Here is a 25,099-nt window from a genome sequence, read left to right on the forward strand (position 1 = left end):
ATTTGTCCATGCTATGTAGTGGGTTAAACCACAGAGCCCAGGACTTGCCGATCAGAAGATCGGCGGTTCGAATCCCCGCAACGCAGTGAGCTCCCATTGCTCAGTCCCTGCTTCTGCCAACCTAGCAGTTCAAAAGCATGTCAAAGTGCAAGTAGATAAATAGGTACCGCTCCGGCGGGAAGGTAAACGGCGTTTCCGTGCGCTGCTCTGGTTCGCCAGAAGCGGCTTAGTCATGCTGGCCACATGACCCGGAAGCTGTACGCCGGCTCCCTCGGCCAGTAAAGCGAGATGAGCGCCACAACCCCAGAGTCGGCCACGACTGGACCTAATGGTCAGGGATCACTTTACCTTTACCTTATGTAATGGTAAACTACCTTAAAAGCCTATTCAGGAGAGGGTTTTTATTTTATTTTATTTTATTTTATTTAACACCTCAGCCTGATGGAACAGAATCCAGGAGGAAGAGAGTCTACGGTGATGACCGTTACATTTTTATCCCACCTTTCCTCCGAAGAGTTAAAGGTGCTGCATGCGATTCTTCGCCTCCCCATTTTATCCCCACAATGACCGTGTGAGGTAGGTTAGAGTGAAATAAGAGTGCCCCAATGAGCTTTGTGGTTGGCCCGGGATCTGAACCCGGGTCTCCCAGGTCCTGGCCAAACACTCGTAACCACGATTAGCATTCGGAGTTGAGCCTGGAAACTGACTGACAGAAAACACAGCCAGGCCAGAATTCAGGTTATATGCTTGGGCCTGCCCGGTCCCGTTCAGCAATCCAGCTGCCGAATTCTGCGCCAGCCAAAGTTTCTGCAACTGTCTCCAAACGCAGCCCAAACGCCGCACAGTGCAGTAGTCTAACCTAGATTGCTAAAATGGCGTCGGTACAGAAGCCCAGCGTTGCCAACACCATACCCTCCAACATTTCTCCGATGAAAATACAGTGGACGCTCAGGTTGCGAACATGATCCGTGCGGGATTCGGCGCTTCTGTGCATGCACAAAGTGTGATTTAGCGCTTCTGCGCATGCACGACCGCTGAAACCCGGAAGTAACCCGTTCCGGTACTTCCGAGTTTTGGCGGGTGCGCAACCCGAAAAAACTCAACCTGAAGCGGCTGTAACCCGAGGTATGACTGGAGGTGTACAGCGGGACATTGCGGGATCAAATCAGAAACCGGGACGGCTTCTGTAAATCTGAGGCTGTCCCTGGAAAACAGGGACACTTGGAGGATCTGCAACGCTCCCTTTTGTCTGTGACGTTTCTGGCTTCTCTGCTGGTCTTGAACATGACGGCAATTATTGCAAAGGCAGAATTTCTGGTGGTTTAAGGGGAAGGCATGTAGCTTGCTGTGGCTGCTCTCATTTTCCCTTCTAACCCCCTAAGTCACTGACTAGATGGACATCTGACCTGGTTGTCCCCCTGCCCCATTGATAGGTCAGACCGCTCTTGTAATAGCATTCAACTCCTGTTTTAATAGACCATCGGGAACAGACGTTTTATACCCTCTAAAAGTATGTTCTGAGCTCTCTGGGAGCACTTAACTCCTAACAAGCTCATCTGAGCCATGCGATTGAAAGCAACAACCCCTTACTGTTCGTGTTGTTATTTATTAGGTTTAGAAAACATGCCCGGAGCCTCAAGGCGTTTGGATGCATGTGCATAATGCAAGTATAATAAATCTCATACTTGCGCTGTCATGGGCTAGCTTTTAAAACTGCCAATGTGCTAAACTTTAGCATAATTTCGCCTGGGGGAGTGAAGGAGAAGGAGGGGAAAAAGAACAGGGCTTGCACAATTTATTGAAGCTAGTCAAATTGGAAGTCTGTCTTGTGGAATTCAGGGCTGCGCTATGTTTTTAAATGGTCCCCCCCCCATCCCACCTTAGAATCATAGAATAACAGAATTGGAAGGAAACCTGAAGATTGCTTAGTCCAATTCCCCTGCAATGCAGTCGTCCCGGACGGGGATCGAACCTGCAATCTTGGCGTGATCAGCACCACGCTCTCAACAACTGAGCTATTCAGGCTGACACTGGAACTTTTTGAATACAGTGGCACCTTGGTTCTCAGACTTAATCCATTCCGGAAGTCCGTTCCAAAACCAAAGCGTTCCAAAACCAAGGCGCGCTTTCCCATAGAAAGTCATGCAAACTGGATCAGTCCGTTCCAGACTTTTAAAAACAACCTCTAAAACAGCAGTTTAACATGAATTTTACTGTCTAACGAGACCATTGATCCATAAAATGAAAGCAAGAAACAATGTACTGCAGTCACACAATCAATCAATCAGTAGCTGAACTGGGTTCCACACAGCCACAGGAGAGAGAAAAAGAGCCACAAAAACGCAAAATAAATAGCAAAAACAGATAGACCTCAGCGCAAGACTCTAAACAGAAGTGTGGCACTCAAAACGGAAGCGCAACACTCAAAACAGAGCACGTTCGGCTTCCGAAAAACGTTCACAAACCGGAACAGTTACTCCCAGGTTTGCAGTGTTTGGGTTCCAAGTTGTTTGAGTACCAAGGCGTTTGAGAACCAAGGTACCACTGTATTGAAAAAGAACTGTGCTGTACCCTACACATGACAGGTCTTTTTGGGGGTGGGGGTAAGGATAAGAGCATTCAGAAATATGACCTGAGTCCGCCTCCCAGGTTTCTGGGGCCACTTCCATGTCTTAAGAGCAAAGGCGGATTCATAGAACTATGTTAAATTTTATGTGCCCGAGAAGTTACTAGTCCTTAGGAAGGTATCTGACGAGTCTGCAGGTTTGTGATAGCTTTAGTGGTGGAAGGAAGTAGCTCTGTGTACAGTAACTACTACAACATTCCAGCAGATTGAAAAATACGGGGAATTAGACCTGAGACTTTTTGCTCAAAGTTAGGAGAATAATGCAGCTATTTAGAATCAGAAAATTGTAGAATTGGAAGGGACCCCGAGGGTCATCTAGTCCAACCCTCTGCAATGCGGGAATCTCAGCTGAAGCACAAACTTTGGAACTTAAGCCTCTGAAGATAAAAGGTTTGATTCACACATTCTGTCTTTCAGGTACAGGGTGTCTGCTGTGGATAATTCCTCTGCCCTGAACTTGCAAGCATTTTGCTTTGTCCTAGACCAGGGGTCAGCAAACTTTTTCAGCAGGGGGCCGGTCCACAGTCCCTCAGACGTTGTGGGGGGCCGGACTATATTTTTTGGGGGGAAATGAACGAATTCCTGTGCCCCACAAATAACCCAGAGATGCATTTTAAATCAAAGGACACATTCTACTCATGTGAAAATATGCTGATTCCTGGACAGTCCACGGGCCGGATTTAGAAGGCGATTGGGCCAGATCCGGCCCCCGGGCCTTAGTTTGCCTACACCTAGACAACCAACGCCAGGAGGAAAACACAAGTTATTTGGTGGTGACGCCATTTCTCGTTCCACAGCACAATTTGATTGATTGATTGATTGATTGTATTTCTACCCCACTGTTCAAAGGAATCCCAAAGCAGCTTACAAGCAATAAATAATAATAATAATAATAATAATAATAATAATAATAATATATTTGTATCCCACCCTCCCCAGACGCAGGGACACCTGAAATGTCCTTGCCTCGGCCATCTTCAGCTCATTGTACATCTCCTTTAGCAAAATGACAAACTTGAGTCTGAGAGGCTTTCTGTGGGGAAACTGAAAGGTGAGCCCATTTCTGCTCCCAGATTCAAGATTGTGGAGTTAAATATTGGACGGTGCCAGCTGGGGAGGAGTGTAGCTCCATTAAAGAACACCTGCTGTGCATGCAGAAGGTCCCAGGTTCCAATCTTGACATCTCCAGGAAAGCCCTATTTGGAATCCCAGATTGCTTCTGCCAGTCAGTGTAGACAATACTGGGCAAGATGGGACCAAGGACAAGTCATTTTTTTATTTCCCCCGTCTGTGCTCACTCTTTTACTAGCTGGCTTGTTTGCTAACGACTAAACGCTTCTCCGTGCATCTGTGCCTGAGGTCGAAAACAAGAAAGGAAAAAGTTTCTGGCAGTGGTTGTGTCCACACACACCCCTTTCCTAAATCATTATTATTATTTTCTCGGTGGTAGCAATTTGGTGGAGAGCCAGTTGGAAGGCAGGAAGTGGCTTTGTTTAGCTGTAATAATGGGGCAGCCTTTACACTTTCTTGCACACAAACACCCACTTTTAATAAGGCTTGTCCCACCCTCCACACAATAGACCGTGCCGAGATACTGAATCGACAGTTTCCTGAAAAGCGCTCCAGACGCAACGCAGGCACACCCGGGGCAAACCACCGGGAAACTTAACCGGCAAGCGAGAGCTTCCAAAACATGGGGGGTGAGGGCAGGAGGTGGGTCCCGCTGCTGAGATAATCCCCCCCCCCCAGAAAGGAGGGGTTGCGTGGCTATAAGAAGGAGCCCACTCTGGCGGCGCCAAGGAATTCCAGAGAGAGAGCCGTCCAGAGACAAGTGGTCTGGGACGGCATGGGTATCATTCTGCACACAATAGTTGCGTTTCCTCACATTAATAGCAAAGCCCTTTTCATGTCGCCAGGCACAATGCCGGCCCCGCGAGCTCCATCTGATAAATCCTATTTTAGAAACCCTGATGTCAGGGTGGGATGCCGGCCACTTCAGCGCTTCCTACTCCGAGAATGGAAAATGGATGGGCCAATTTTGTTCCCCGATAGGTTAGGCCTCTGTCCGTGCTTCCTGGTTGACAAGGGCAGTTCAAGAAGGGGGAAAAGAATTTAAATGTCTCTTAGGAACTTCGCTCTCCTGGCTTAAAGCCTTTGGAACGCTTGTGCGCAGTTCTCGCGTGCGATTTCGAGGTCGGAGGCCGGAGGGTTTTGTTTCAGATGGGCCAGGATAAACCCCAAATGAGCAAGGGGAAAGTCAAAATGGTCTGGACTCTGTAGATTTTGCAGAAGAGGCTGCTGTGTATATGGGGAGGTCAGCAATGTCTACGCAACACAATGACCATGTACATACGCAATGGACAATCTTTATAGAATTCCTTGGGACACGGGTGGCGCTGTGGGTTAAACCACAGAGCCTAGGACTTGCCGATCAGAAGTTCGGCGGTTCAAATCGCCGCAACGGGGTGTGCTCCCGTTGTTCAGTCCCTGCTCCTGCCAACCTAGCAGTTCAAAATCACGTCAAAGTGCAAGTAGATAAATAGGTACCACTCCAGCGGGAAGGTAGACGGCATTTCCATGCACTGCTCTGGTTCGCCAGAAGCAGCTTAGGCATGCTGGCCACATTACCCGGAAGCTGTACACCGGCTCCCTCGGCCAGTTAAGCGAGATGAGCACCGCAACCCCAGAGTCGGTCACGACTGGACCTAATGGTCAGGGGTCCCTTTACCTTTACCTATAGAATTCCTTCAAACCATAACAAGTACAAAATGATATCTTTAGACTCAAAGTCTCTGAAAATCTTTAAATGAAGCGAGGTACCAGACTTTGTACGATGAAAGACAAGCTGTGAAGCTTTCTGTATTCAGCAAATATGATGTCCAACACTGAACGGTGATTCCAGATGTTGACTACTGTTTCGTAGAATTCTTTGTCGGCGTGGTGGGAGGATATAGAATTGCTTCATAAACTGAAAATATTTTTTTTACAGACGATGACCTGCGTGCACATATCACTTTACAAAAATTATAAACCATAATACAAACAGTAATGAAAAAGAGTATATACCCCATCTTATTTCGAATGAATATATGTAAATGAAAATATTAAATGCTGTGTATGTGGGGAGGCCAGGCACTGCCCAGGTCTAGAGATTTCTTCCAGTGCTCAAATAAGGCAAGCTCTGGTCTCAGGGTGCCCATGTGTCCTACTTTGCAGAAGACAGTCCTCTATTTGAATGGCTGCCAGGGTATCTGAAGAAGTGTGCATGCACACGAAAGCTCATACCAACAACTAACTTAGTTGGTCTCTAAGGTGCTACTGGAAATAATTTTTATTATTATTATTTAGTTTCGGCTGCCAGGGGGACAGTCTTCTGCCAGATGCCGTCCCCTCCTGCAATAGCTGCCCAGGACAAGTCTGGCTTTAAGGGACCATGGGGGAAGTTGCTTGTCTATTGCAAGCACCTCGACACCAGACCTAGCAGGGATGCGAGCAACCTGGGTACCATATTCCTTTTCTATGGTGAGATAGCTTGCATCTCTTTTTAAATTGGAATCTCAGTGGTACCTTGGTTCTCAAATGCCTTGGTAGTCAAACAACTTGGAAGTAAATGTTCTGGTTTGTGAACTTTTTTCGGAAGCTGGACGTGGTCTGTTTTGAGAGTTACGCTTCCGATTTGAGTGCCATGCTTCCATTTTGAGTGCAACACTTCCATGTTGAGTGTTACGCTGAGGTCGGTCTGTTTTTGCTGTTTATTTTGCATTTTTGAGCATGCTGGAAACCACAGGATCTGGGAGTGCTCTTGTGCTCTTGCAAGTTTCCCACAGGCACCTGATCCTGATCCGGAAGGCCCTCCTTGCGTTCTCTTGTGTCGCCTGGCAGGTCCACCTCAAACGGTCTCAGTTTAATTGCCCCAGAGCCTCGTATACACTTCAGAATGCAGGTTCTCGGTGCACGTTGGAGAACTGGATTTTTTCCCTTCCCTGTCTGACGGAATGAGCAAGTTATTGTGGGGTGTGATGAAACCTGCGGCTTCCAGGGGGTTGGAAATCTCAGCCCCGCCTGCTCTGCCGCTGGGTGAGAAGTGAAATAGCCGCAGCTCAGGGGATGCAACAGGTTCCTTCGACGAGAAAGCGAAAGGGGCTGCTATTTTTTAGAACTGGCGATGGCAACTCAGCCGTCTCTTCGCCACGCATGCGAAGGAAAGAGCTCAGCCAGGCTCAGCGAGGGACCCAAAAGGGCGATGGAAGCCTTATTGGATGTTTCACACCTCCTTCAACATGACATGGGCTTCCAGACACCTGCTTATAAGCTCTCTGGGGTTGGCAGAGGTTGCAATTTATTAGGATCCCTTTTGTTTCTCTCCCTTGTTGCTGACATCTGCAGCACCACCCCAGGTCTCAGTTGCATCCCTGAAATTAAAAAATATATATATTAAGGAATAATAGCGAGGTGGTCTTAAAAGCTCAGAAAAGACAAAAGAGAAAAACTCAACACAGGCCGGTTTTTGTTTTTCTTCAGATTTAGGTGCGAGCTATTTTCCTATTTTTAAGTATGATTCCAATTAGGTGTTTGTGTTTTCTTTCTGCAAATAGGAACGGATGACTAATTCTGACCTAGGAGAGAGAGATCCTGGGTAGAAATCTCAGAACAGCTCGCTCGGCTCTAGTAATGAGAGCTGCTTTTGAAGTATTAAAACAGGCGAACGAAAAAAGTTACGTCAGTTGTATAATGTCAGCAGAGCTAAGCAGCTCTTTACTGCATCTCAAGTGTTTTCGAGTACAGTGGTGCCCGCAAGACGAATGCCTCGCAAGACGAAAAACCCGCTAGACGAAAGGGTTTTCCGTTTTTGAGTTGCTTCGCAAGACGATTTTCCCTATGGGCTTGCTTCGCAAGACGAAAACGTCTTGCGAGTCTTGCGATTTTTTTCCGCTCCCCCCCCTTTTTCTAAGCCGCTAATAGCCTTTTAGCCGCTAAGCCGCTAAGCCTTTAATAGCCGCTAAACCGCTAATAGCGCTAATCCGCTAAGCCGCTAATAGGGTTGCTTCGCAAGACGAAAAAACCGCTAGACGAAGAGACTCGCGGAACAGATTATTTTCGTCTTGGGAGGCACCACTGTATATCTTCCATCCCTTAAATCACCTGGTGCCCTCCAGGTATTTTGGAGCAGAGCTCTCTCCCATCATCCTGGCTATTGGCTGTGTATGTTGACTGATGGGAATTGGAGTCCAGAAGAGGGCACCATGTTGGGGAAGCTGGCTTTAGCAATCTTCAGAACAGCCCTGTAAGGCGAGGCAGGCTGCATTAGGAATATGTGTGTGTGCAGTTTAGGTTCCCCAGGACACTCGGTGTTCCGCCTTGGTGGAGAAGAAGGTGTTTGTGATGCAGAGGCTGTGATAAGAGGACAGCTCAAACAGCCTTGGTCTATTCTCATTCATGATGACCTATGCAGTTGTCCAGAGTGTGATGATCATCCCCAGCTCTGGCATTGAAACCTCCCAGCTAGGAAGAGGTCTTCGCAATCTGGGCCCCTCCTGGCAGCCCAGACCAGTTCCTTGTAGAACTGGTTCTTGGTTTGTACATCAGAGCATATTGTGGGTGCATAGATGCTCAAGATGTTGACCGGACTGGAACTGGTTGTGAGGCGGAGGGAAAGCAACTGTTCTGAGCCCTTGGTTGGCAGTTCTTTCACAGGCAGAAGGGAGCTACTCACTGTGAAGCTGTGCCTCCACAGTTGGAGACTGTTCCTGAATACCAGTTGCTGAAAGCCACAGGAGGGGAGAGGCCTCTTTGTGCACAGATTCTGCTTTTGGGGTTCCATGATGAGGCATCTGGTTGGCCACTGTGAGAACAGGATGCCGGACCAGATGGGCCATTGGCCAGATGATGATGATGATGATGATGATACTACAGTGGATGCTCGGGTTGCGAACATGATCCGTGCGGGATGCACGTTCACAACCTGCCTTATTTGCCACCTGTGTCTGCGCATGCGCAGGTTGTGATTCGGCGCTTCTGCGCATGCACGGCCTCCGAAACCCGGAAGTAACCCGTTCCAGTACTTCTGGGTTTCGGTGGTCCGTAACCTGAAAAAACGCAACCTGAAGCGTCTGTAACCTGAGGTATGACTGTAATATTCATTCATTCATTCCCCGCCCAGCTGGCTGGGTTTCCCCAACGGCTCTGGCTGGCTCCCAACAGAATACTAAAAACACAACAAAACATCAAACATTAAAAACTTCCCTAAACAGGGCTGCCATCAGATGTCTTCTAAAAGTTGGATAGTTGTTTATTTCTTTGACATCTGATGGGAGGGTGTTCTACAGGGCAGGTGCCACTACCGAGAAGGCCCTCTGCCTGGTTCCCTGCAACCTCACTTCTCGTAGTGAGGGAACCTCCAGAAGGCCCTCGGCTCTGGACCTCAGTGTCCGGGCTGAACGATGGGGGTGGAGACGCTCCTCCAGGTATACTGGACCTTTGAGGCCGTTTAGGGCTTTAAAGCTCAGCACCAACACTTTGAATCCGAGACCTGGGAGAAGAGCTAGTGGAGGAGGACTGGAAGAAATTTAAAGACTATATTTGCAAAAGCATTGTAAACTGCATGAATGTTAGAATGATGCGGGATATAAAGATAGTATGGTATTAGTGATATAGTTAAAAGCTATGCAAAAATGATATACAGAACAAAGGTGAAGTCAGAATAATATTATGTCAAACCTAAACAATATGAAAAAGTGGAGGGAAGAATAGAGGCATAATAGTTGAAGTGTATAATATGAATTAAGATTTGAAAAAAGGTGAGGTATTGCTGAACAAGATTTTGTAAAAGGGAACACAGAAAAGGGAGATGTGAGGGAGTCCAGAAAGAGGACTATGAGAATAATATCTAAGAAAATGGCTTTTTTCTTTTTTATGTTTTTTTCTTTTTTGTCTTTTATGATGGGTTTTTTATTGTGTTTTGTTGTTGTTTGTATGGTGTTTTTTCTTTTTCTATTTTGTGTTGTGAAATTTGTTTTTTGTTGAAACTTTAATAAATATCTTTAAAAAAAAAAAATTAAAGCTCAGCACCAACACTTTGAATTGTGCTTGGAAATGTACTGGGAGCCAGTGTAGGTCTTTCAAGACTGGTGTTATGTGGTCTTGGCGGCCACAGCAGGACTCTTCTTCCATTCTTATGGCATAGGAAGAAGACTGACCACCTGCCTCTGCATAAGGCATCTTTCCAATGTTCCCCATTCATCTCTCCCTAATTTTAAATCTGGTTCTCCCAACTTGCCCATTGATGAATTAAAGAAGCAAGTTGGTCTTTTTAACCCCCCTGAAACTTGGGCCACAAAGGCATTTCTACCCCCCACCCCCCAAATCCTTCATAAATTTCATGCCCCAGTCAGCATATAATTACACTAATGGCGTGGGCATTCTGCCACTCAGGTTTTGAGAAGGCAGATTTTGATTCGTCAGCAAAGCCATGCTAGATTCCTCTTGCATTCCATCTAATTATTTGCATATTTTTATTGGATTTCTCCACATCAGTTTGTGTTGTTGTTTTTTAAGATAATAGGAGGGGGGGGAATGTATGTTCTTCTCTGAAGGAAGACAAGACAAGACTGTGCTTAGCAGTTCTGCTCCTGTCAGCATATTCGCTTCAATATTTCTTCGGCAAGTGGCAGGCATTTTTGCTGCAGGGCTGATGAATAGCCGGTTGCAATCCCTAGGAATTTAATGCATGTCATGAGAGGCTGGTGGGTTTTTTTAAAGAAACTGTATTTATGAAACAATAAGAAGTGCATGAGGTCAGGAGCATCTGTATTGGCCCGGAATGGCTGGCATGCGATCGTTCTTCAAACGGGGCCAAAACGTACATTACCGCTTCACACGGGAAAGCTGTGAAGGCCGGCCTGTCATCATAGATCATAGAAATGTAGAGTTGGAAAGGGGTCCGACGGGTCATCCAGCCCAGCCCCCTGCAATCTGCTATATTAGTGGTTCTGCAATGCTTCCTCAGAGTTTCTGCATCTTGAGGAGCCTATAGTGCAAAAAATAAAATAAAAAATAGCCAGGAATGGGTGGGGATTGAAAGCCGGAAACAGGTGCTATAAGGAGTTGAAGGATTTCAGCAGCGAGTGAGAGGCATGTCCTGACTGGAAACAAATCATTGTGTCTGCCCCAAAACCTTTGTAGGTGCAGTATTATTATTTTATTTTTATTATTTATTTAATTTAAATACCGCCCTATACCCAGAGCTCTCAGGGCGGTTCACAGAAACGATCACAATATATAAAATCAAAATGAATACAATAACCCAGTAACGCACACAGGCCCCCCAAAAGAGCCACATTTTAAAAGGGTATAGGATGTCAATCATGTCAACCAAAGGGCTGGTTAAAAGTAGCGTTGCTTCTAACTGCCTTGAAAGCACCGTGAGCGTGAATCATCATCAATGCAATAAAAAGGGACATATCCTTGGAGCTCCGTGTGCGGACCTCTCAGTCATTTTCGTTTTATAAGAAGCATGGAATCATGGAATTGTAGAAGAGTTGGAAGGGATCCTGAGGGCCAGCGACTTAGAAAGTCCTTCCGGTGCCTTGGGGAGGCATGCGAGCTCTATGTCATGGGGGCGAGGCAGGGCCAGATTTAGGTTTGATGTGGCCCCAAGCTACTGAAGGTAATGGGGCCCTTTATTATATGTCCAGCTGTCCTTTGTCAGCAACAAATTGCCAATGTTTTTTGTGTTGAATATATGCTATCTGGTAATTAATGGATCTATTAGGTATTTCAAGCCATTTGCACATGCAGAATGTAGGCACCCTATATATAGAAATGAGCAAACCAGTGATATTTTAGGGAGCAGGCTAGCAGGCGGGGCCCATGACTTACATCATAGGAGCCTACACAACACAAAACACTGTTGTTGTAGGTAGGCTTTATTTCATTTCTTTTTTATCTTCTATTTCGGAAATGTACATCTAGGTTTTTTTCCTTTAATTTTTTTTGGGGCCCCCAAGAGAGTGGAGCCCTAAGCTATAGCTTGTTTATACGTAAATCCGGCACTGGCCGAAGTGGTTGTGTCCCAGGTGTGTGCCAGCCCTGTGCTGCTTTTTTGGGCAGCGCTGCGCCTGCAGGGAGTCCAAGCCGTCATATCCCTCCTGGGCGCCCTCCAGCCGGGAAAGATATAATATATATAATATAATTTATTATTTATACCCCGCCCATCTGGCTGGGCTTCCCCAGCCACTCTGATCGGCTTCCAACAAAATATTAAAATACAGTAATGCATCAAACATTAAAAGCTTCCCTAAACAGGGCTGCCTTCAGATGTCTTCTAAAAGTTGGATAGTTGTTTATTTCCTTCACATCTGCTGGGAGGGCGTTCCACAGGGCGGGTGCCACTACCAGGAAGGCCCTGTGCCTTGTTCCCTGTAACCTCACTTCTCGCAGTGAGGGAACCGCCAGAAGGCCCTTGGCGCTGGACCTCAGTGTCCGGGGTGAACGATGGAGGTAGAGACGCTCCTTCAGTTATACTGGGCTGAGGCCATTTAGGGCTTTCAAGGTCAGCACCAACACTTTGAATTGTGCTTGGAAACGTACTGGGAGCCAGTGTAAGTCTTTCAGGACCAGTGTTATATGGTCTCGGCGGCCGCCCCCAGTCACCAGCCTAGCTGCCGCATTCTGGATTAGTTGTAGTTTCCGGGTCACCTTCAAAGGTAGCCCCACATAGAGCGCATTGCAGTAGTCCAAGCGGGAGATAACCAGAGCATGCACCACTCTGGTGAGACAGTCCACAGGCAGGGAGGGTCTCAGCCTACATACCAGATGGAGCTGGTAGACAGCCGCCCTGGCGGCTCAGATGCCCTGCAGGTCCAGTGCCGCCTGGGGCGAGCCATCCCTCCTGCACACCCATAACTCCGCCACTACTGAGGCTCCTGCAATGCAGGAATCTAAACGAAAGCATCTATGACACTTGGCCGCCCAACCTCTGCTGAAAAACCTCCAAGGAAGGAGAGTCCACCACTTTCCAAGGGGGTCCGTTCCACTGTCAAACTGCTCTTACTGCCAGAAAGTTCTTCCTGATGTTCAGTCGGAATCTCCTTTCTTGTAGCGTGAAGCCATGGGGTCAAGTCCTGCCCTCCAGAGCAGGAGAAAACAAGCTTGCTCCCTCTTCTACGAGATATTTGAAGGTGGTTTTCATATCTCCACTCAGTCTCCTCTTTTCCAGGCTAAACATCCCCAGCTCCTTCAACCGTTCCTCATAAGGCTTGGTTTTCAGACCCTTGATCATCTTGGTTGCCCTTCTCTGCACACCTTCCAGCTTGTCAATATCCTTCTTGAATTGGGGTCCCCCAGAACTGGACGCAGGACTCCAGGTGTGCTCTGACCTAGTGGTGGTGGAGATCCTGATCAGTTCTCCACCAAGCTGTTATTAACCATGGAATGCGAGGGTTCAGATTCCTGGTTAGCAGCGGGTTGGAGTAGACCAGATTTGGGGGCGCAGCGCATCGGAGAAGGGTCAGAGCCCGCTGCCCCATGGCTCAACCCAAATCAAAGCTGCTTCCGCAGAAAGAAAATTTCACCAAGAGCTCTCAAACGCCATAATGTGTTGTCTGGCCCAGTAGCTGGCCTTTCTGAGATGAAATGGGATGAACATTTAAATACGAAAACATGGGTCACAAAGCTGGGATTTCCCCCCTAGGTGTGTTGCGAACCTAAAATTGCAACTTTTCCTCTTCTTTTCCAGCAGAAAGCGAAGGCGCTGGGTGCGTTTTATTACACACATCAAGAAAAGTAGGTACAATTGTCTTTATTTATTATTGTTGTCTTTTAAGAATAACTTGCCTTTAACACACTATCAGCGCAGAAAGAAAGGTGTTTAGCCTTTGTCCAGCCATTCCCTTTTCCGTAGAGTAGAGGAAATGTGTGTCTCTTGCTTTATCTAAAAATCTGTTCACCTAAATCCCTAAAATTTGATGTTCTTCTGAAATAATAATGATTTTCACTCTCCTTAGTGCAGTACTTCTCCCTCTGATGATGCTGGGGATGGTAATAATAATAATAATAATAATAGAAGAAGAAGAAGAGTTTGGATTTGATATCCCGCTTTTTCACTACCCAAAGGAGTCTCAAAGCGGCTAACATTCTCCTTTCCCTTCCTCCCCCACAACAAACACTCTGTGAGGTGAGTGAGGCTGAGATACTGCTGAGAAGTGTGACTGGCCCAAGGTCACCCAGAAGCTGCATGTGGAGGAGCGGAGACGCGAACCCGGTTCACCAGATTACGAGTCCACCACTCTTAACCATTACACCACACTGGCTCACACTGGTTTTATTATTTATATGTCACCTGTCTGACAGGGTATTCCTGCCTTACAAGAGGCCCCCAGACCCAGGGGTCAATTGTGGGCTCTCTTAGCTGCTTTTTTCCCTTGCCGTCAAGATTCTTCCCTCCTCAGCCTTTGCACCTTTTTTGAGGGTTTCTGCCTGCCTGGAATACGCCTTTGAACTCTGGCAGTGCATCTGAGAAAGATCAGAGAGGGGTGTGTGGGTGTGCCAAAAATAGCCTACTGCACAAAGGTGCTCCACCCATTTTTCCCTCTGGCCCCACCCACCGCTGCCCATGCGGCCCCTGAGAAGTTGCCCAGAAGCGAATGCGGCCCCTGAGCTCAAAAACATTCACCGCCTCTGCCATTCCGGAAGAGAACGTAGAACCAAATAAACATAAGTCTTATAAGTCTCTGAAAGTTTTTGTAGACTATGCAAGTCTCTGAAAGAACCAATGGGTCAGATTCTTATCTGATGAAAACAAGCCGTAAAGCTTTGTATTATGACGTCCAACGCTGCCGAAGTGGTCCAAAAACAGACGTAGTGAACAGTGATTCCAGATATACCCCCTGTTTCGTGGAATTCTTCTTCAGCACAGCAGAACGATACAGAAGTATGTCATAAACCCATCTATATGGTGAATGGAATGGTATAACAACAATATCTATGGAGCAGTGGTCATAAAGTTATTCGGTTCTATGTTTTGAAGAGAATCCACGAAGAGTGCCCATTTAGTGACTTTCAGAGATTTATAAGATTTCTGTTTATTTGGTTTCTCATATTGTTCAATGTTCCGTATAGACTATATAAAGAGTTTATATTGATATTGCATTGTTGTACTTGGTCATTACTTGGGACGCAGGTGGCGCTGTGGGTTAAAGCCTCAGCACCTAGGACTTGCCGATCAAAAGGTCGGCAGTTTGAATCCCTGCGGCGGGGTGCGCTCCTGTCGTTCGGTCCCAGCGCCTGCCAACCTAGCAGTTCGAAAGCACCTTCGGGTGCAAGTAGATAAATAGGGACCGCTTTCTAGCGGGAAGGTAAATGGTGTTCCGTGTGCTGCCCTGGCTTGCCAGAGCAGCGATGTCACGCTGGCCACGTGACCCGGAAGTGTCTGCGGACAGCACTGGCTCCCGGCCTATAGAGTGAGATGAGCGCACAACCCTAGAGTCTGGCAAGACTGGCCCGTACGGGCAGGGGTACCTTTACCTTTACCTTTACTTGGTCATTGTGTTGCCTTGGATATTACTGATAATTGTTTGCAACACAGGGGTTTAATTGTTGGTTACTTATTCCGAAGAGAAGGCAGGCTTCTCCTTACGTTGGGCTGAGTCTGATACTGGCAAATCACAGAGCATATTTGTGCAGAAGGCTCTCAGTTCCAGCTTGGAAAGGCTCCATCTCCCATCAGCCACAGCCAGCATGCCCAGTGAGCAGGAATGATGGGAGTTGTAGTCTCAGAGCATCCTGAAGACCACAGGTTTCCCCATCCCTTTATGTAGGCAACACTGAGGTAGAGGAGCCCAGTGGTCTGTTCCAGAACAAAGCATGTTCCACTTTAAGCGCAATCACGCTTCCTGACATATGAATTATAGCTCGGTTGCCCTCTCCACAGGCCCCTCGTGCCCCATCCTGGCTGGCTGATGCCAGTATTTATTTACGACTTGGTATAGCTATAGTAACATTTGCCCCCTGCCAACGAATGGTGCTGCGATGACTGCATAATTACCGTAAAGGAAAGTTAGATTTCCTGTTTTAAAAGCACCGGTGCCAGCTCCGCAGCCTGGCAAATGAAAGCAGCCTTCCTAAAGCTTTCATCTTTTCTGCCGACATTCTTCCACTGCAGCCCACTCCCTCGAAGGGGGCGATGCCTTTGATGTATATTCCTGCCTGTTAACCTATCCCAGGCTCTTCCTTCCGCACTCGACGGCTATGGCAGCTTATGCGCAAGGAACGCATGAAATCCCATAAGGCGCTTATCTGCTTGCTGGGTGGAGAGGAAGGCACTTGCTCTTTGTGCCCGAGGGGGGAGCTGGCAGGGGATTCCTGCTCCATCCTAGATGGTGGGCATTCAAAATGAAAGGCAGAGACCAGGTGTTTTTCAGGGTCTGCCCTCTTTGTCGTCTTGTGCCTCTGCTGGGGAGAGACGCGGGTGGCGCTGTGGGTTAAACCACTGAGCCTAGGGCTTGCCGATCAGAAGGTTGGCGGTTCGAATCCCCGTGACGGGGTGAGCTCCCATTGCTCGGTCCCTGCTCCTGCCAATCTAAAAGTTTGAAAGCACGTCAAAAGTGCAAGTAGATAAATAGGTACTGCTCCAGTGGGAAGGTAAACGGTGTTTCCGTGCGCTGCTCTGGTTCACCAGAAGCGGCTTAGTCATGCTGGCCACATGACCTGTACACTGTACACTGTACACCGGCTCCCTCGGCCAGTAAAGCGAAATGAGCGCCGCAACCCCAGAGTCGGCCACGACTGGACCTAATGGTCAGGGGTCCCTTTACCTTTACCTCTGCTGGGAGATGGAACTTTGTCCGCTCACGTTAAGCAGTTGGGGAACTGAGGCCGAAGGAGAGTGACTTGCGCAGAACCTCTTAAGCCTCGTTTAAAATAAAAATATAAATCAACTTCTTCCTATCTGGGTTGAGCTCCTGAAGACCTCCGCCTGGCTTCATATTCCTTGAATGAAATGAGCATGCACCTGACTGTTTCAAAGTGATGTTTGCATAACTCGTTGGCGAGGAGCAAGGACACGCAACTTATGAAATTGTATTTTTAAAAAATATTCTCTTCTCTCTTTCTCAGCTGCTTTTGTTATGGTCTGGGAAAGGCTGCTAGGGCTTTAGGGTGGGGCAAGGCAGGTGGGAAAAGCCATTGCCTGATAAACAGCAGAAAGTCTCTTACCTTGGATAATGTAATAGAAAAGATTCAGAAATTTGGGGAAGTGGCAGGATTTAAACTAAATTGGAACAAAACTAAACTACTAGTCAAAAAGTTGAAGGAAGAAGGAAAAAAGGATTTAGAGCAAAATATTGAGATATATATTGAAATATTGAGGGATGCGGGTGCCGCTGTGGGTAAAACCTCAGTGCCTAGGACTTGCCTAGGTATGGTCGGCGGTTCGAATCCCCGCGGCAGTTCGAAAGCACGTCAAAGTGCAAGTAGATAAATAGGGACCGCTTTATAGCGGGAAGGTAAACGGCGTTTCCGTGTGCTGCGCTGGTGCTGGCTCGCCAGAGCAGCTTCGTCACGCTGGCCACGTGACCCGGAAGTGTCTTCGGACGGCGCTGGCTCACGGCCTCTAGAGCGAGATGAGCACGCAACCCTAGAGTCGGACACGACTGGCCCTGTCGGGCAGGGGTACCTTTACCTTTTTATTGAGATAAAAGTCCATAAAAAGGTTAAGTATTTAGGGAATATGGTTAACATCATGAAATATAAACTTATATAATTATGAAAAAAATTTGGTTTGAGTTAAAAAGAAATTTAGAAATATGGAGCAGAATGAATCTCTCATTGCTAGGGAAACGTTTCTCAGGCGTCGCCTTTCCGTTGCAGTACCTAAAGTTAAAGAATTTCGAGGAAGAGGTCAGAGCTCACCGCGACCTCGACGGGTTCCTCGCCAGAGCCAGCATCATCCTGGACGAGACGGCAACCTCCCTGGATGACGTCCTGCGGGAGATGCTGAAACACTTTGCGGAGGACTCTGACAACGCGGAGCCCAGCTGCAACTTTGACAAAATCATGAGCACTTTATTCACCGATTCGGGGGCCCCCAGAGAAGGGAATGGTGAGAGACCTCTTAGTTCTTCCTATTTGCCTGAGCTGAAAGAGGTTGAGCGTCCGAAGCCCTGGAGACGCACTGCCAGTCAGTGTCGACAGCACAGAGTTGCGTGGCGAGTTCTCGCCCCCCCCCCCCCCCGTGGAAATAATGACACAATTATTAAGGTGAATGGCCTAAATAAGGCCACAACTTTATTGGTTACAGGTGATGAACGGTACTGGCTTAGGCACTGGTCCTACCCGACTATCGAACTTCAGCCCATCCGCTTGAAGTCCGGGAAGGGTTAACCACCAGAAGGGGGAGTCCTGCTGATGCACATCAACTAGGAACTCCCCCGGGGTCACCGATAGGGGGTGTCTTAGGCCCTCAACCTCCCCAAGCTTCGGACAGGGCTACGCACCCAGGAATCCTTTACCTGACTACCCTCTACAAAACAATACCAATACCAATGCCTAACCGCTGATACCCAGAAAGTTGTGACGATTTGCTTTGAGGTAGGCAAAAACCATTGCTTTGAGGTAGGCAAAAATCGTTGTGGCGATTTGCTTTGAGGTAGGCGGGACGCGGGTGGCGCTGTGGGTTAAAGCCTCAGCGACTAGGACTTGCCGATCGAAAGGTCGGCGGTTCGAATCCCCGTGGCAGGGTGCGCTCCCGTTGCTCGGTCCCAGCGCCTGCCAACCTAGCTGTTCGAAAGCACCCTCGGGTGCAAGTAGATAAATAGGGACCGCTTACTAGCGGGAAGGTAAACGGCGTTTCCGTGTGCGGCTCTGGCTCGCCAGATGCAGCGATGTCACGCTGGCCACATGACCCGGAAGTGTCTCCGGACAGCGCTGGCTCCCGGCCTATAGAGTGAGATGAGCGGACAACCCTAGAGTCTGTCAAGACTGGCCCGTACAGGCAGGGGTACCTTTACCTTTACCTTTAGGCAAAAACCAAGTGGCTGGTGCCAGTTTGCTAAGTGGAAAAATTCCTACCAGGCCCCTCAACAGGGACCAACCAAGGTCCATTGCAAGGTCAAGGAACAAAAACCTTATAGGGTGGGAGGGTGGGGAAAGCAGGAACAGCTGGGAGGCGGGAAAAGAGGGAGATCCCCGGCCGTGTCCTGCCTTAAATAGGGGAGGGCACGCCCCCTGAGCCAGCTGATTGGCCGGCCAGGGGGTGACAAGGCCAGGAATCCCCCCAATCGTGTGGGGGGCCCATGAAGCCCGCAACCCCACCTCCTCCGTAGGGTGGATATGGCTTTAGATGATCCCAATAGTCTTCTAATTCTGGAGGAAGAGGAAGGGTTTTAGGGGACACCAGCCATGTTTGGGAGGGTGGGAGGAGCATTCCCCAGCCAGGGTGCCACCACTAAGAAGGCCCCGTCTTGGGTCAGGGCTTCCTGTGAGCATCTGATTGGCTGCCTGGAAAACGGAGTGATAATATGATAATATACATAATTTAATGCAGATGGAACCTCTCTGATATGAGTTAGCCTCCAGCATTTTTCCCCTGCTTTTGTCTCCCATAACACCGCTTGTGTCTTCGGTCCAAGCCGTGCTTGGCCAGAACGTTTCGTTTCCCAATTAAGCAGGAAGTTGCAAAATGGAACGAGCAGGGAGAATAACCCGATCCTACCCTCTCGGAAAACCTACCAAGCCACATTAGCCATTGTTCCTCTTTTCTTTTCAGCTCGAGAGAGGCTGAAACTTCACACTTCAAAGCTGCAATGGGTTTTTCAGGGATGGTGTTTCATTGAGATTTTCCTTTTTTTTAAATGCTTCTTATCTCTTTATACCAAGACCATTGAGCGGCTGAGAGCGACCCGGCCTGTTAAAAAGCTCGGATAATAGTTTGTGGCTGAATGAAGATGTAATTCCATATATGATAGTCCTTGAATATAATTCGAAATGTATTTAATTTCCTCTTCCTCCCCCTTTTCTGCAGTTCACCTCTTGTCAGATACAATTCAGGGCGTCACAGCGACAGTCACTGGGGTACAGTATCAACAGTCCTGGCTTTGTATCATGTAAGTACAGTATGTTTCTGTTGAAACTTGCCAGAGCATCTCTGTCCAAACTGTGTGGCAGGCACTATATTTTTTTGCTCTTATCACCAGACTCCATCTTCTTTTTCTCCTTTCTGCGTGCAAGTTTCCCGAGGGAAAGCGCTATAGCTCAGTCCTAAATTATCTGCTTTTGCACACAGAAGCCCCCCCCCCCCCAAGTTGAATCCTCAGCTCCTCTAGGTAGGAATGTCTCCAGCCTCAAACCCTGGACAGCTGCTGCCAGGCCAGTGTAGACAGCACTGGGCTAAATGGGACAGTTGTCTTGACTTGGTATACAATAGCGTCCTGTGTCCAGGGGGTTGGGGTTAGTTTAGAACAGGCCACCCCTACAGATCAATTGAAATCCAGTGTTTTTGCAAGCAGAATTCTGGTGAAAAGGACTACTCCACTAGGAAATCTTGTCCTAGAATAATGGAAGTTGGAAGGGACCGCGAGGGTCATCTAGTCCAACCCCCCACAATGCAGGAATTTCAGCTAAAGCATCCATGACAGATGGCCCTCCAACCTCTGCTTAAAAACCTCCAAGGAAGGAGAGTCTACAACCTTCCATCCTACGGCCAAATTAGCTCTTCCTGTCAGAAAATTCTTCCTGATGGTTAGCAGGACTCTCCTTTCTTCTAACTTGAAGCCATTGGATCGAGTCCGGCCCTCCAGAGCAGGAGAAAAGAAGTTTACTTTCCACCCATCCTCCCCCACAGAATCACACAAACGCCTCTTTGCTTTATAATACTAATACTAATAATTTATTATTTCTACCCCGCCCATCTGGCTGGGTTTCCCCAGCCACTCTGGGTGGCTTTCGAGGGAACATTAAAAACAGAATAAAACTTCAAACATTAAAAACTTCCCTAAACAGGGCTGCCTTCAGATGTCTTCTAAAAGTCAGATAGTTGTTTATTTCCTTGACATCTGGTGGGAGGGTGTTCCACAGGACAGGTGCCACCACTGAGAAGGCCCTCTGCCTGGTTCCCTGTAACTTGGCTTCTCACAGTGAGGGAACTGCCAGAAGGCCCTCGGAGCTGGACCTCAGTGTCCAGACTGGATGATGGGGGTGGAGACGCTCCTTCAGGTATACTGCGCCGTTCTTTATCTCCCATAAATTAACACACACACCCCAACTGCTGGGATAAACCCTCTATAGAAATTGAGCCAGTGGGGGCCGGTTTGTTTGGAGAAATGGGGCACTGCCCCACCAATCTGCCCTTCTCACAACCAATCCAGGGAGTCACACTTCCTATCATGTTCCTGCTCCTTAAGCCACAGAATTCACAGAACCTTAAACAGCGGAGTTTGAAGAAACCATGAGGGTCATCTAGTCCAACCGTTTGCAATGCAGGAATCTTTTTGCCCAACCTGGGATTCGAACCCACAACCCTGAAATTGAGTGTCTCGTGCTCTACCACCGGAGCTAGTTAGTTGGCTATTCCTGTCTTCCAACCTACCAGTCCCAAAAGGCGCTGCTGGCTTTCCTCTCCCTCTTACACCTGGGGAGGTTATGCCACCCCACCATATAAATATAAAAGAAAGTAAACTGGGACAAAAGCCTGGAACATTTCTGCCTGATAAGCTGCGTTGGAAATGGGCCATAACTTGGCAGAAGAGCACCTGCATTCGATATCCCAACGTCTCCAGACAAGGCTGGGAAAATAATCCTTTCTGAAACCCTGGAGAGCTATTGCTCATCTGCATAGAAGAGCAGCCCTCAAACTTCGCAGTTAATGCAAACGTTTTAAAAATTGCTGGGGGTCTTGGCAGACCACTTGGCAAACTTTCGTTTTCTTTTCTTTTATCAAAAACAGTGCCGTTCAATGGAAATTGTGGGCCCTCGGCCAACCGGTTAAGAAAGGCCCACTTTTTTCCCTTTAAAAAGGGAGTTATTTGGGGGGAAGAATTAGGAGGCTGCACCCACTCCGTTGCGGACGTCATTGGCCTTGCCAGCCTGCTTCGTAAATCTGGCACTAATTTTATCAGCTTTGGTTGTGATGATCAGGGGTTGTGTCCATGGCCAAGTGAGTCAACCGTCTTGACTTTTTCCGCAAGCAACCCTTTGGAAACCTCTGCTCTGAATGATTCTGTACTAGGTGGACCAATGTCTGGCCTTTGTAGAAGGAAGCATCTTGTGTTTGCAAGGCCATCTGATTGGGAGAATTACCTTGCAAACTGGGTACGAGGTTCCTTTAACCAGGGTAAAGGTAAAGGGACCCCTGACCATTAGGTCCAGGCGTGGCCGACTCTGGGGTTGCGGTGCTCATCTCGCTTTATTGGCCGAGGGAGCTGGCGTACAGCTTCCGAGTCATGTGGCCAGCATGACTAAGCCACTTCTGGCGAACCAGAGCAGCGCACAGAAATGCCGTTTACCTTCCCGCCGGAGTGGTACCTATTTATCTACTTGCACTTTGATGTGCTTTCAAACTGCTAGGTTGGCAGGAGCAGGGACCGAGCAACGGGAGCTCACCCCATGGTGGGGATTCGAACCACCGACCTTCTGATCGGCAAGCCCTAGGCTCTGTGGTTTAGACCACAGCGCCACCCGCATCCCTTTTAACCAGGGTAGCCTTAATGCAAAAAAAGCAAAAAAAAAATAAATAGTCTCATCGTGATGGTTAAGCAAAAAACCAACACAAAACCAGAACCCACACAGGAATACAATTCTTAACAATTTTCCATTCACTGATTTTCGGCAGCTAAAAGTTGTTCACGTTTTGGTGATTGGGAAAGGAAATGAGGCACATTTAACTGTAAATGTATATTTTGTGTGTGTTTGTGTGATGTTGTGACTTTTGTACCAACGGTCCTTGGTGAACGTTGAATGCTGGAGGAATTAATTATTCCCCGATCACCTTTTAAATTTGCTTTGTGCATCCTTTCTTTGAGGTTGAAATGACACAGGCTTTGTAAATATATGTCTTTTTAAAGCACGTTCGAGTTAATAAAAACTCTGACCTTTCAAGCTCTCGCAGATGTAGGGTTTTTCCCCCTCCTTGGAGAAAAAGAAAAGTCATTTAAAAAAATAATAATTTGGCTGGTGCTTGGCTGGTTGATCCCCCTGAATGCTCTATTGTGAGGACAAAGAGTGTGTCTAGGTCAATTAGTTTCTAATAGAATCTGAGCTCGCTTGCCTTTTCCAGGAAAGATGGGCTGGGCTGAGGTCTCAGGGCTTTGAGTCGGAGGAGAGCAGCAGCAGAATGGATGTTCTTATGTGATAGAATTATTATTAAGTGAGTTTACAGCCTACCCTTTATTGCAAGAGATCCCAGGGCAAGGGACAGCACTCACATTACATGAAACAAACTATTATAAACTATAAACTTTAGAATGAAGAATCAGAGCTGTTTATAAACTACAGAGTGGGCTACTCTCTGTCAATCAACAAATGCACTCAAACACTGCAAACACCTTATGCCCATATAACTCAGTACTGTACAGACCAGAATTTCCCAACCTGTTGCTTTGTACAGTGGTACCTCAGTTGTCGAACGTAATCCGTTCCGGAAGACCGGAAGACTTCTGAAACGTTCGACAACCGAGGCGCAAAGGGCCGTCGGCAAAGTCAATGGAGAAAAACGAAAAAAACTGAGGTACCACTGTAGATGTTTTGGACTACAACTCCCATGATCCCCGGTGTGCTGACAGGGGATTATAGGAGTTGTAGTCCAACAACAGCTGGGGACCCAAGTTTTAGAAACGCTGCTCTTGATGTTGGGCACAGTGGCCTTGAATCATAGAATCAGGATTCCCCTCACGGGAATCGAACCTGCAACCTTGTCATTATCAGCAGCATGCTCTAAGCAGCTGAGTTATCCAGCTGGCTTTAATTACTGCAACACACCCTATGTAGTAGTAGTAGTAGTAGTAATAATAATAATAATAATAATAATAATAATAATAATAATATATTATTTATACCCCGCCCATCTGGCTGGGTTTCCCTAGCCACTCCAACCAAATATTAAAAACAATACAGCATCAAACTTTAAAAACTTCCCTAAACAGGGCCGCCTTCAGTTGTCTTTTAAAAGTAAAATAGATCTGCTGGGAGGGCGTTCCACAGGACAGGTGCCACTACCAAGAAGACCCTCTGCCTGGTTCCCTGTAACCTCACTTCTTGCAATGAGGGAACCGCCAGAAGGCCCTCAACACTGGACCTCAGTGTCCGGGCTGAACGATGGGGGTGGAGACTCTCCTTCAGGTATACAGGACCGAGACCATTTAGGGCTTTCAAGGTCAGCACCAACATTTTGAATTGTGCTCAGAAACATATGTAGGGATATATGTAGCTGCTGCAGAACAAAATATCTGAATTGTTGACTGTCTTATCCCATTGAAATGATAGAATTTCTCTACTGAAGGTATTGCAGTAGAGTTTTGTCAGTGTGGTTTAAGATGGTCACAAAGCAGAAAAATGAAATGGGTTTTTAGATAGAGAGATATTTTATTAGTTGTCGTCTAGCTTCGTCTGCAGATTTGTGTCTTAAGACCGTTACAAGATTCAGCTTCATTAGTTTCTCATTATGAGCTTTGCAGAATCTGGCATTTTCTTTGGCGCTGAACATTATCCGTGTGATGTGTACAATGCACTATTGAATAAGAGAAAGAAGAATGTTTTTAAGGTGCATTAACAATATGAGGGGGGGGGGAGAGAAGAGAGACCAGGACGTGTGCTATTGGTAAACACTCTGACGTGATGTGTGAAATCTCTGCTTTGAGGATAGAGAACCTTATCGGCCACCCACCAAGGTCTCCCTTTGGGCAAACTCATGATGAGACCCTTCCCGTGTGTTAATAGAGGTTGTCTTCAATCAGGCACTATGAATCACAGGTGAGCAGGTACATTTTGCCCGAAAAACAGCAACCCCAAACACCCACACACCTCTCCTAAAATGTTCCAGCCAGTGCGGCTGTTTACCCACAATTCTTATCTCTCAGACATCTAATTGTGTTTTTGTCACGTCTTTGGAAGGGAAGATTCCCACACTAGGAATAAGCTTTAAAAAATTTCAGTTCTGAAAGTCTTGGCTGAGTAGAAAAACATGAACGCTTGACGACGACGTTACAACAATGTTATATGGCAGGCCTGGGGAACCTCAGGTCTTGAGGCCAGATGTGGCCCCCCAGATCTATTTGTCTGGCCCTCAGGACCCTCTCCAGACTTCACTCCGTTCCCAGCAGCAACCCCTACTTGCTCAGTTTTGTGGCCTCCTTGAGTATGTTTTTCTTTAGCTGAAATGTGTTCTCCAGTTCTGAAAATGCATCTCGCTTCCTTGGATGGAGGTTTGAGTGGGTTGCGTAGCAACTAGCCTACTGCACAAAGGGTGCATTTGTTTTTCGGCCCACT

General features: G+C 47.4%; 1 protein-coding gene across 5 annotated transcripts in view; it reads left to right on the forward strand.

Moving 5' to 3' along the window:
* Nucleotides 1–25,099, forward strand: part of SLC4A11 (solute carrier family 4 member 11) — a 229,296-nt gene that overhangs the window by 126,937 nt on the left and 77,260 nt on the right. For 4 of the 5 annotated variants that reach the window (XM_077933725.1, XM_077933723.1, XM_077933726.1 and 1 more), the window contains exons 4-6: nucleotides 13,362–13,408; nucleotides 17,492–17,723; nucleotides 19,644–19,725. In XM_077933725.1, the coding sequence (XP_077789851.1) occupies nucleotides 13,362–13,408; nucleotides 17,492–17,723; nucleotides 19,644–19,725 (361 nt within the window). The remainder of the gene's footprint in view (nucleotides 1–13,361; nucleotides 13,409–17,491; nucleotides 17,724–19,643; nucleotides 19,726–25,099) is intronic. The other variant, XM_077933724.1, reaches the window with a different exon arrangement.

The sequence above is a fragment of the Podarcis muralis genome, chromosome 9, assembly GCF_964188315.1.
Source record: "Podarcis muralis chromosome 9, rPodMur119.hap1.1, whole genome shotgun sequence".
NCBI classification, from domain to species: Eukaryota; Metazoa; Chordata; class Lepidosauria; order Squamata; family Lacertidae; genus Podarcis; species Podarcis muralis.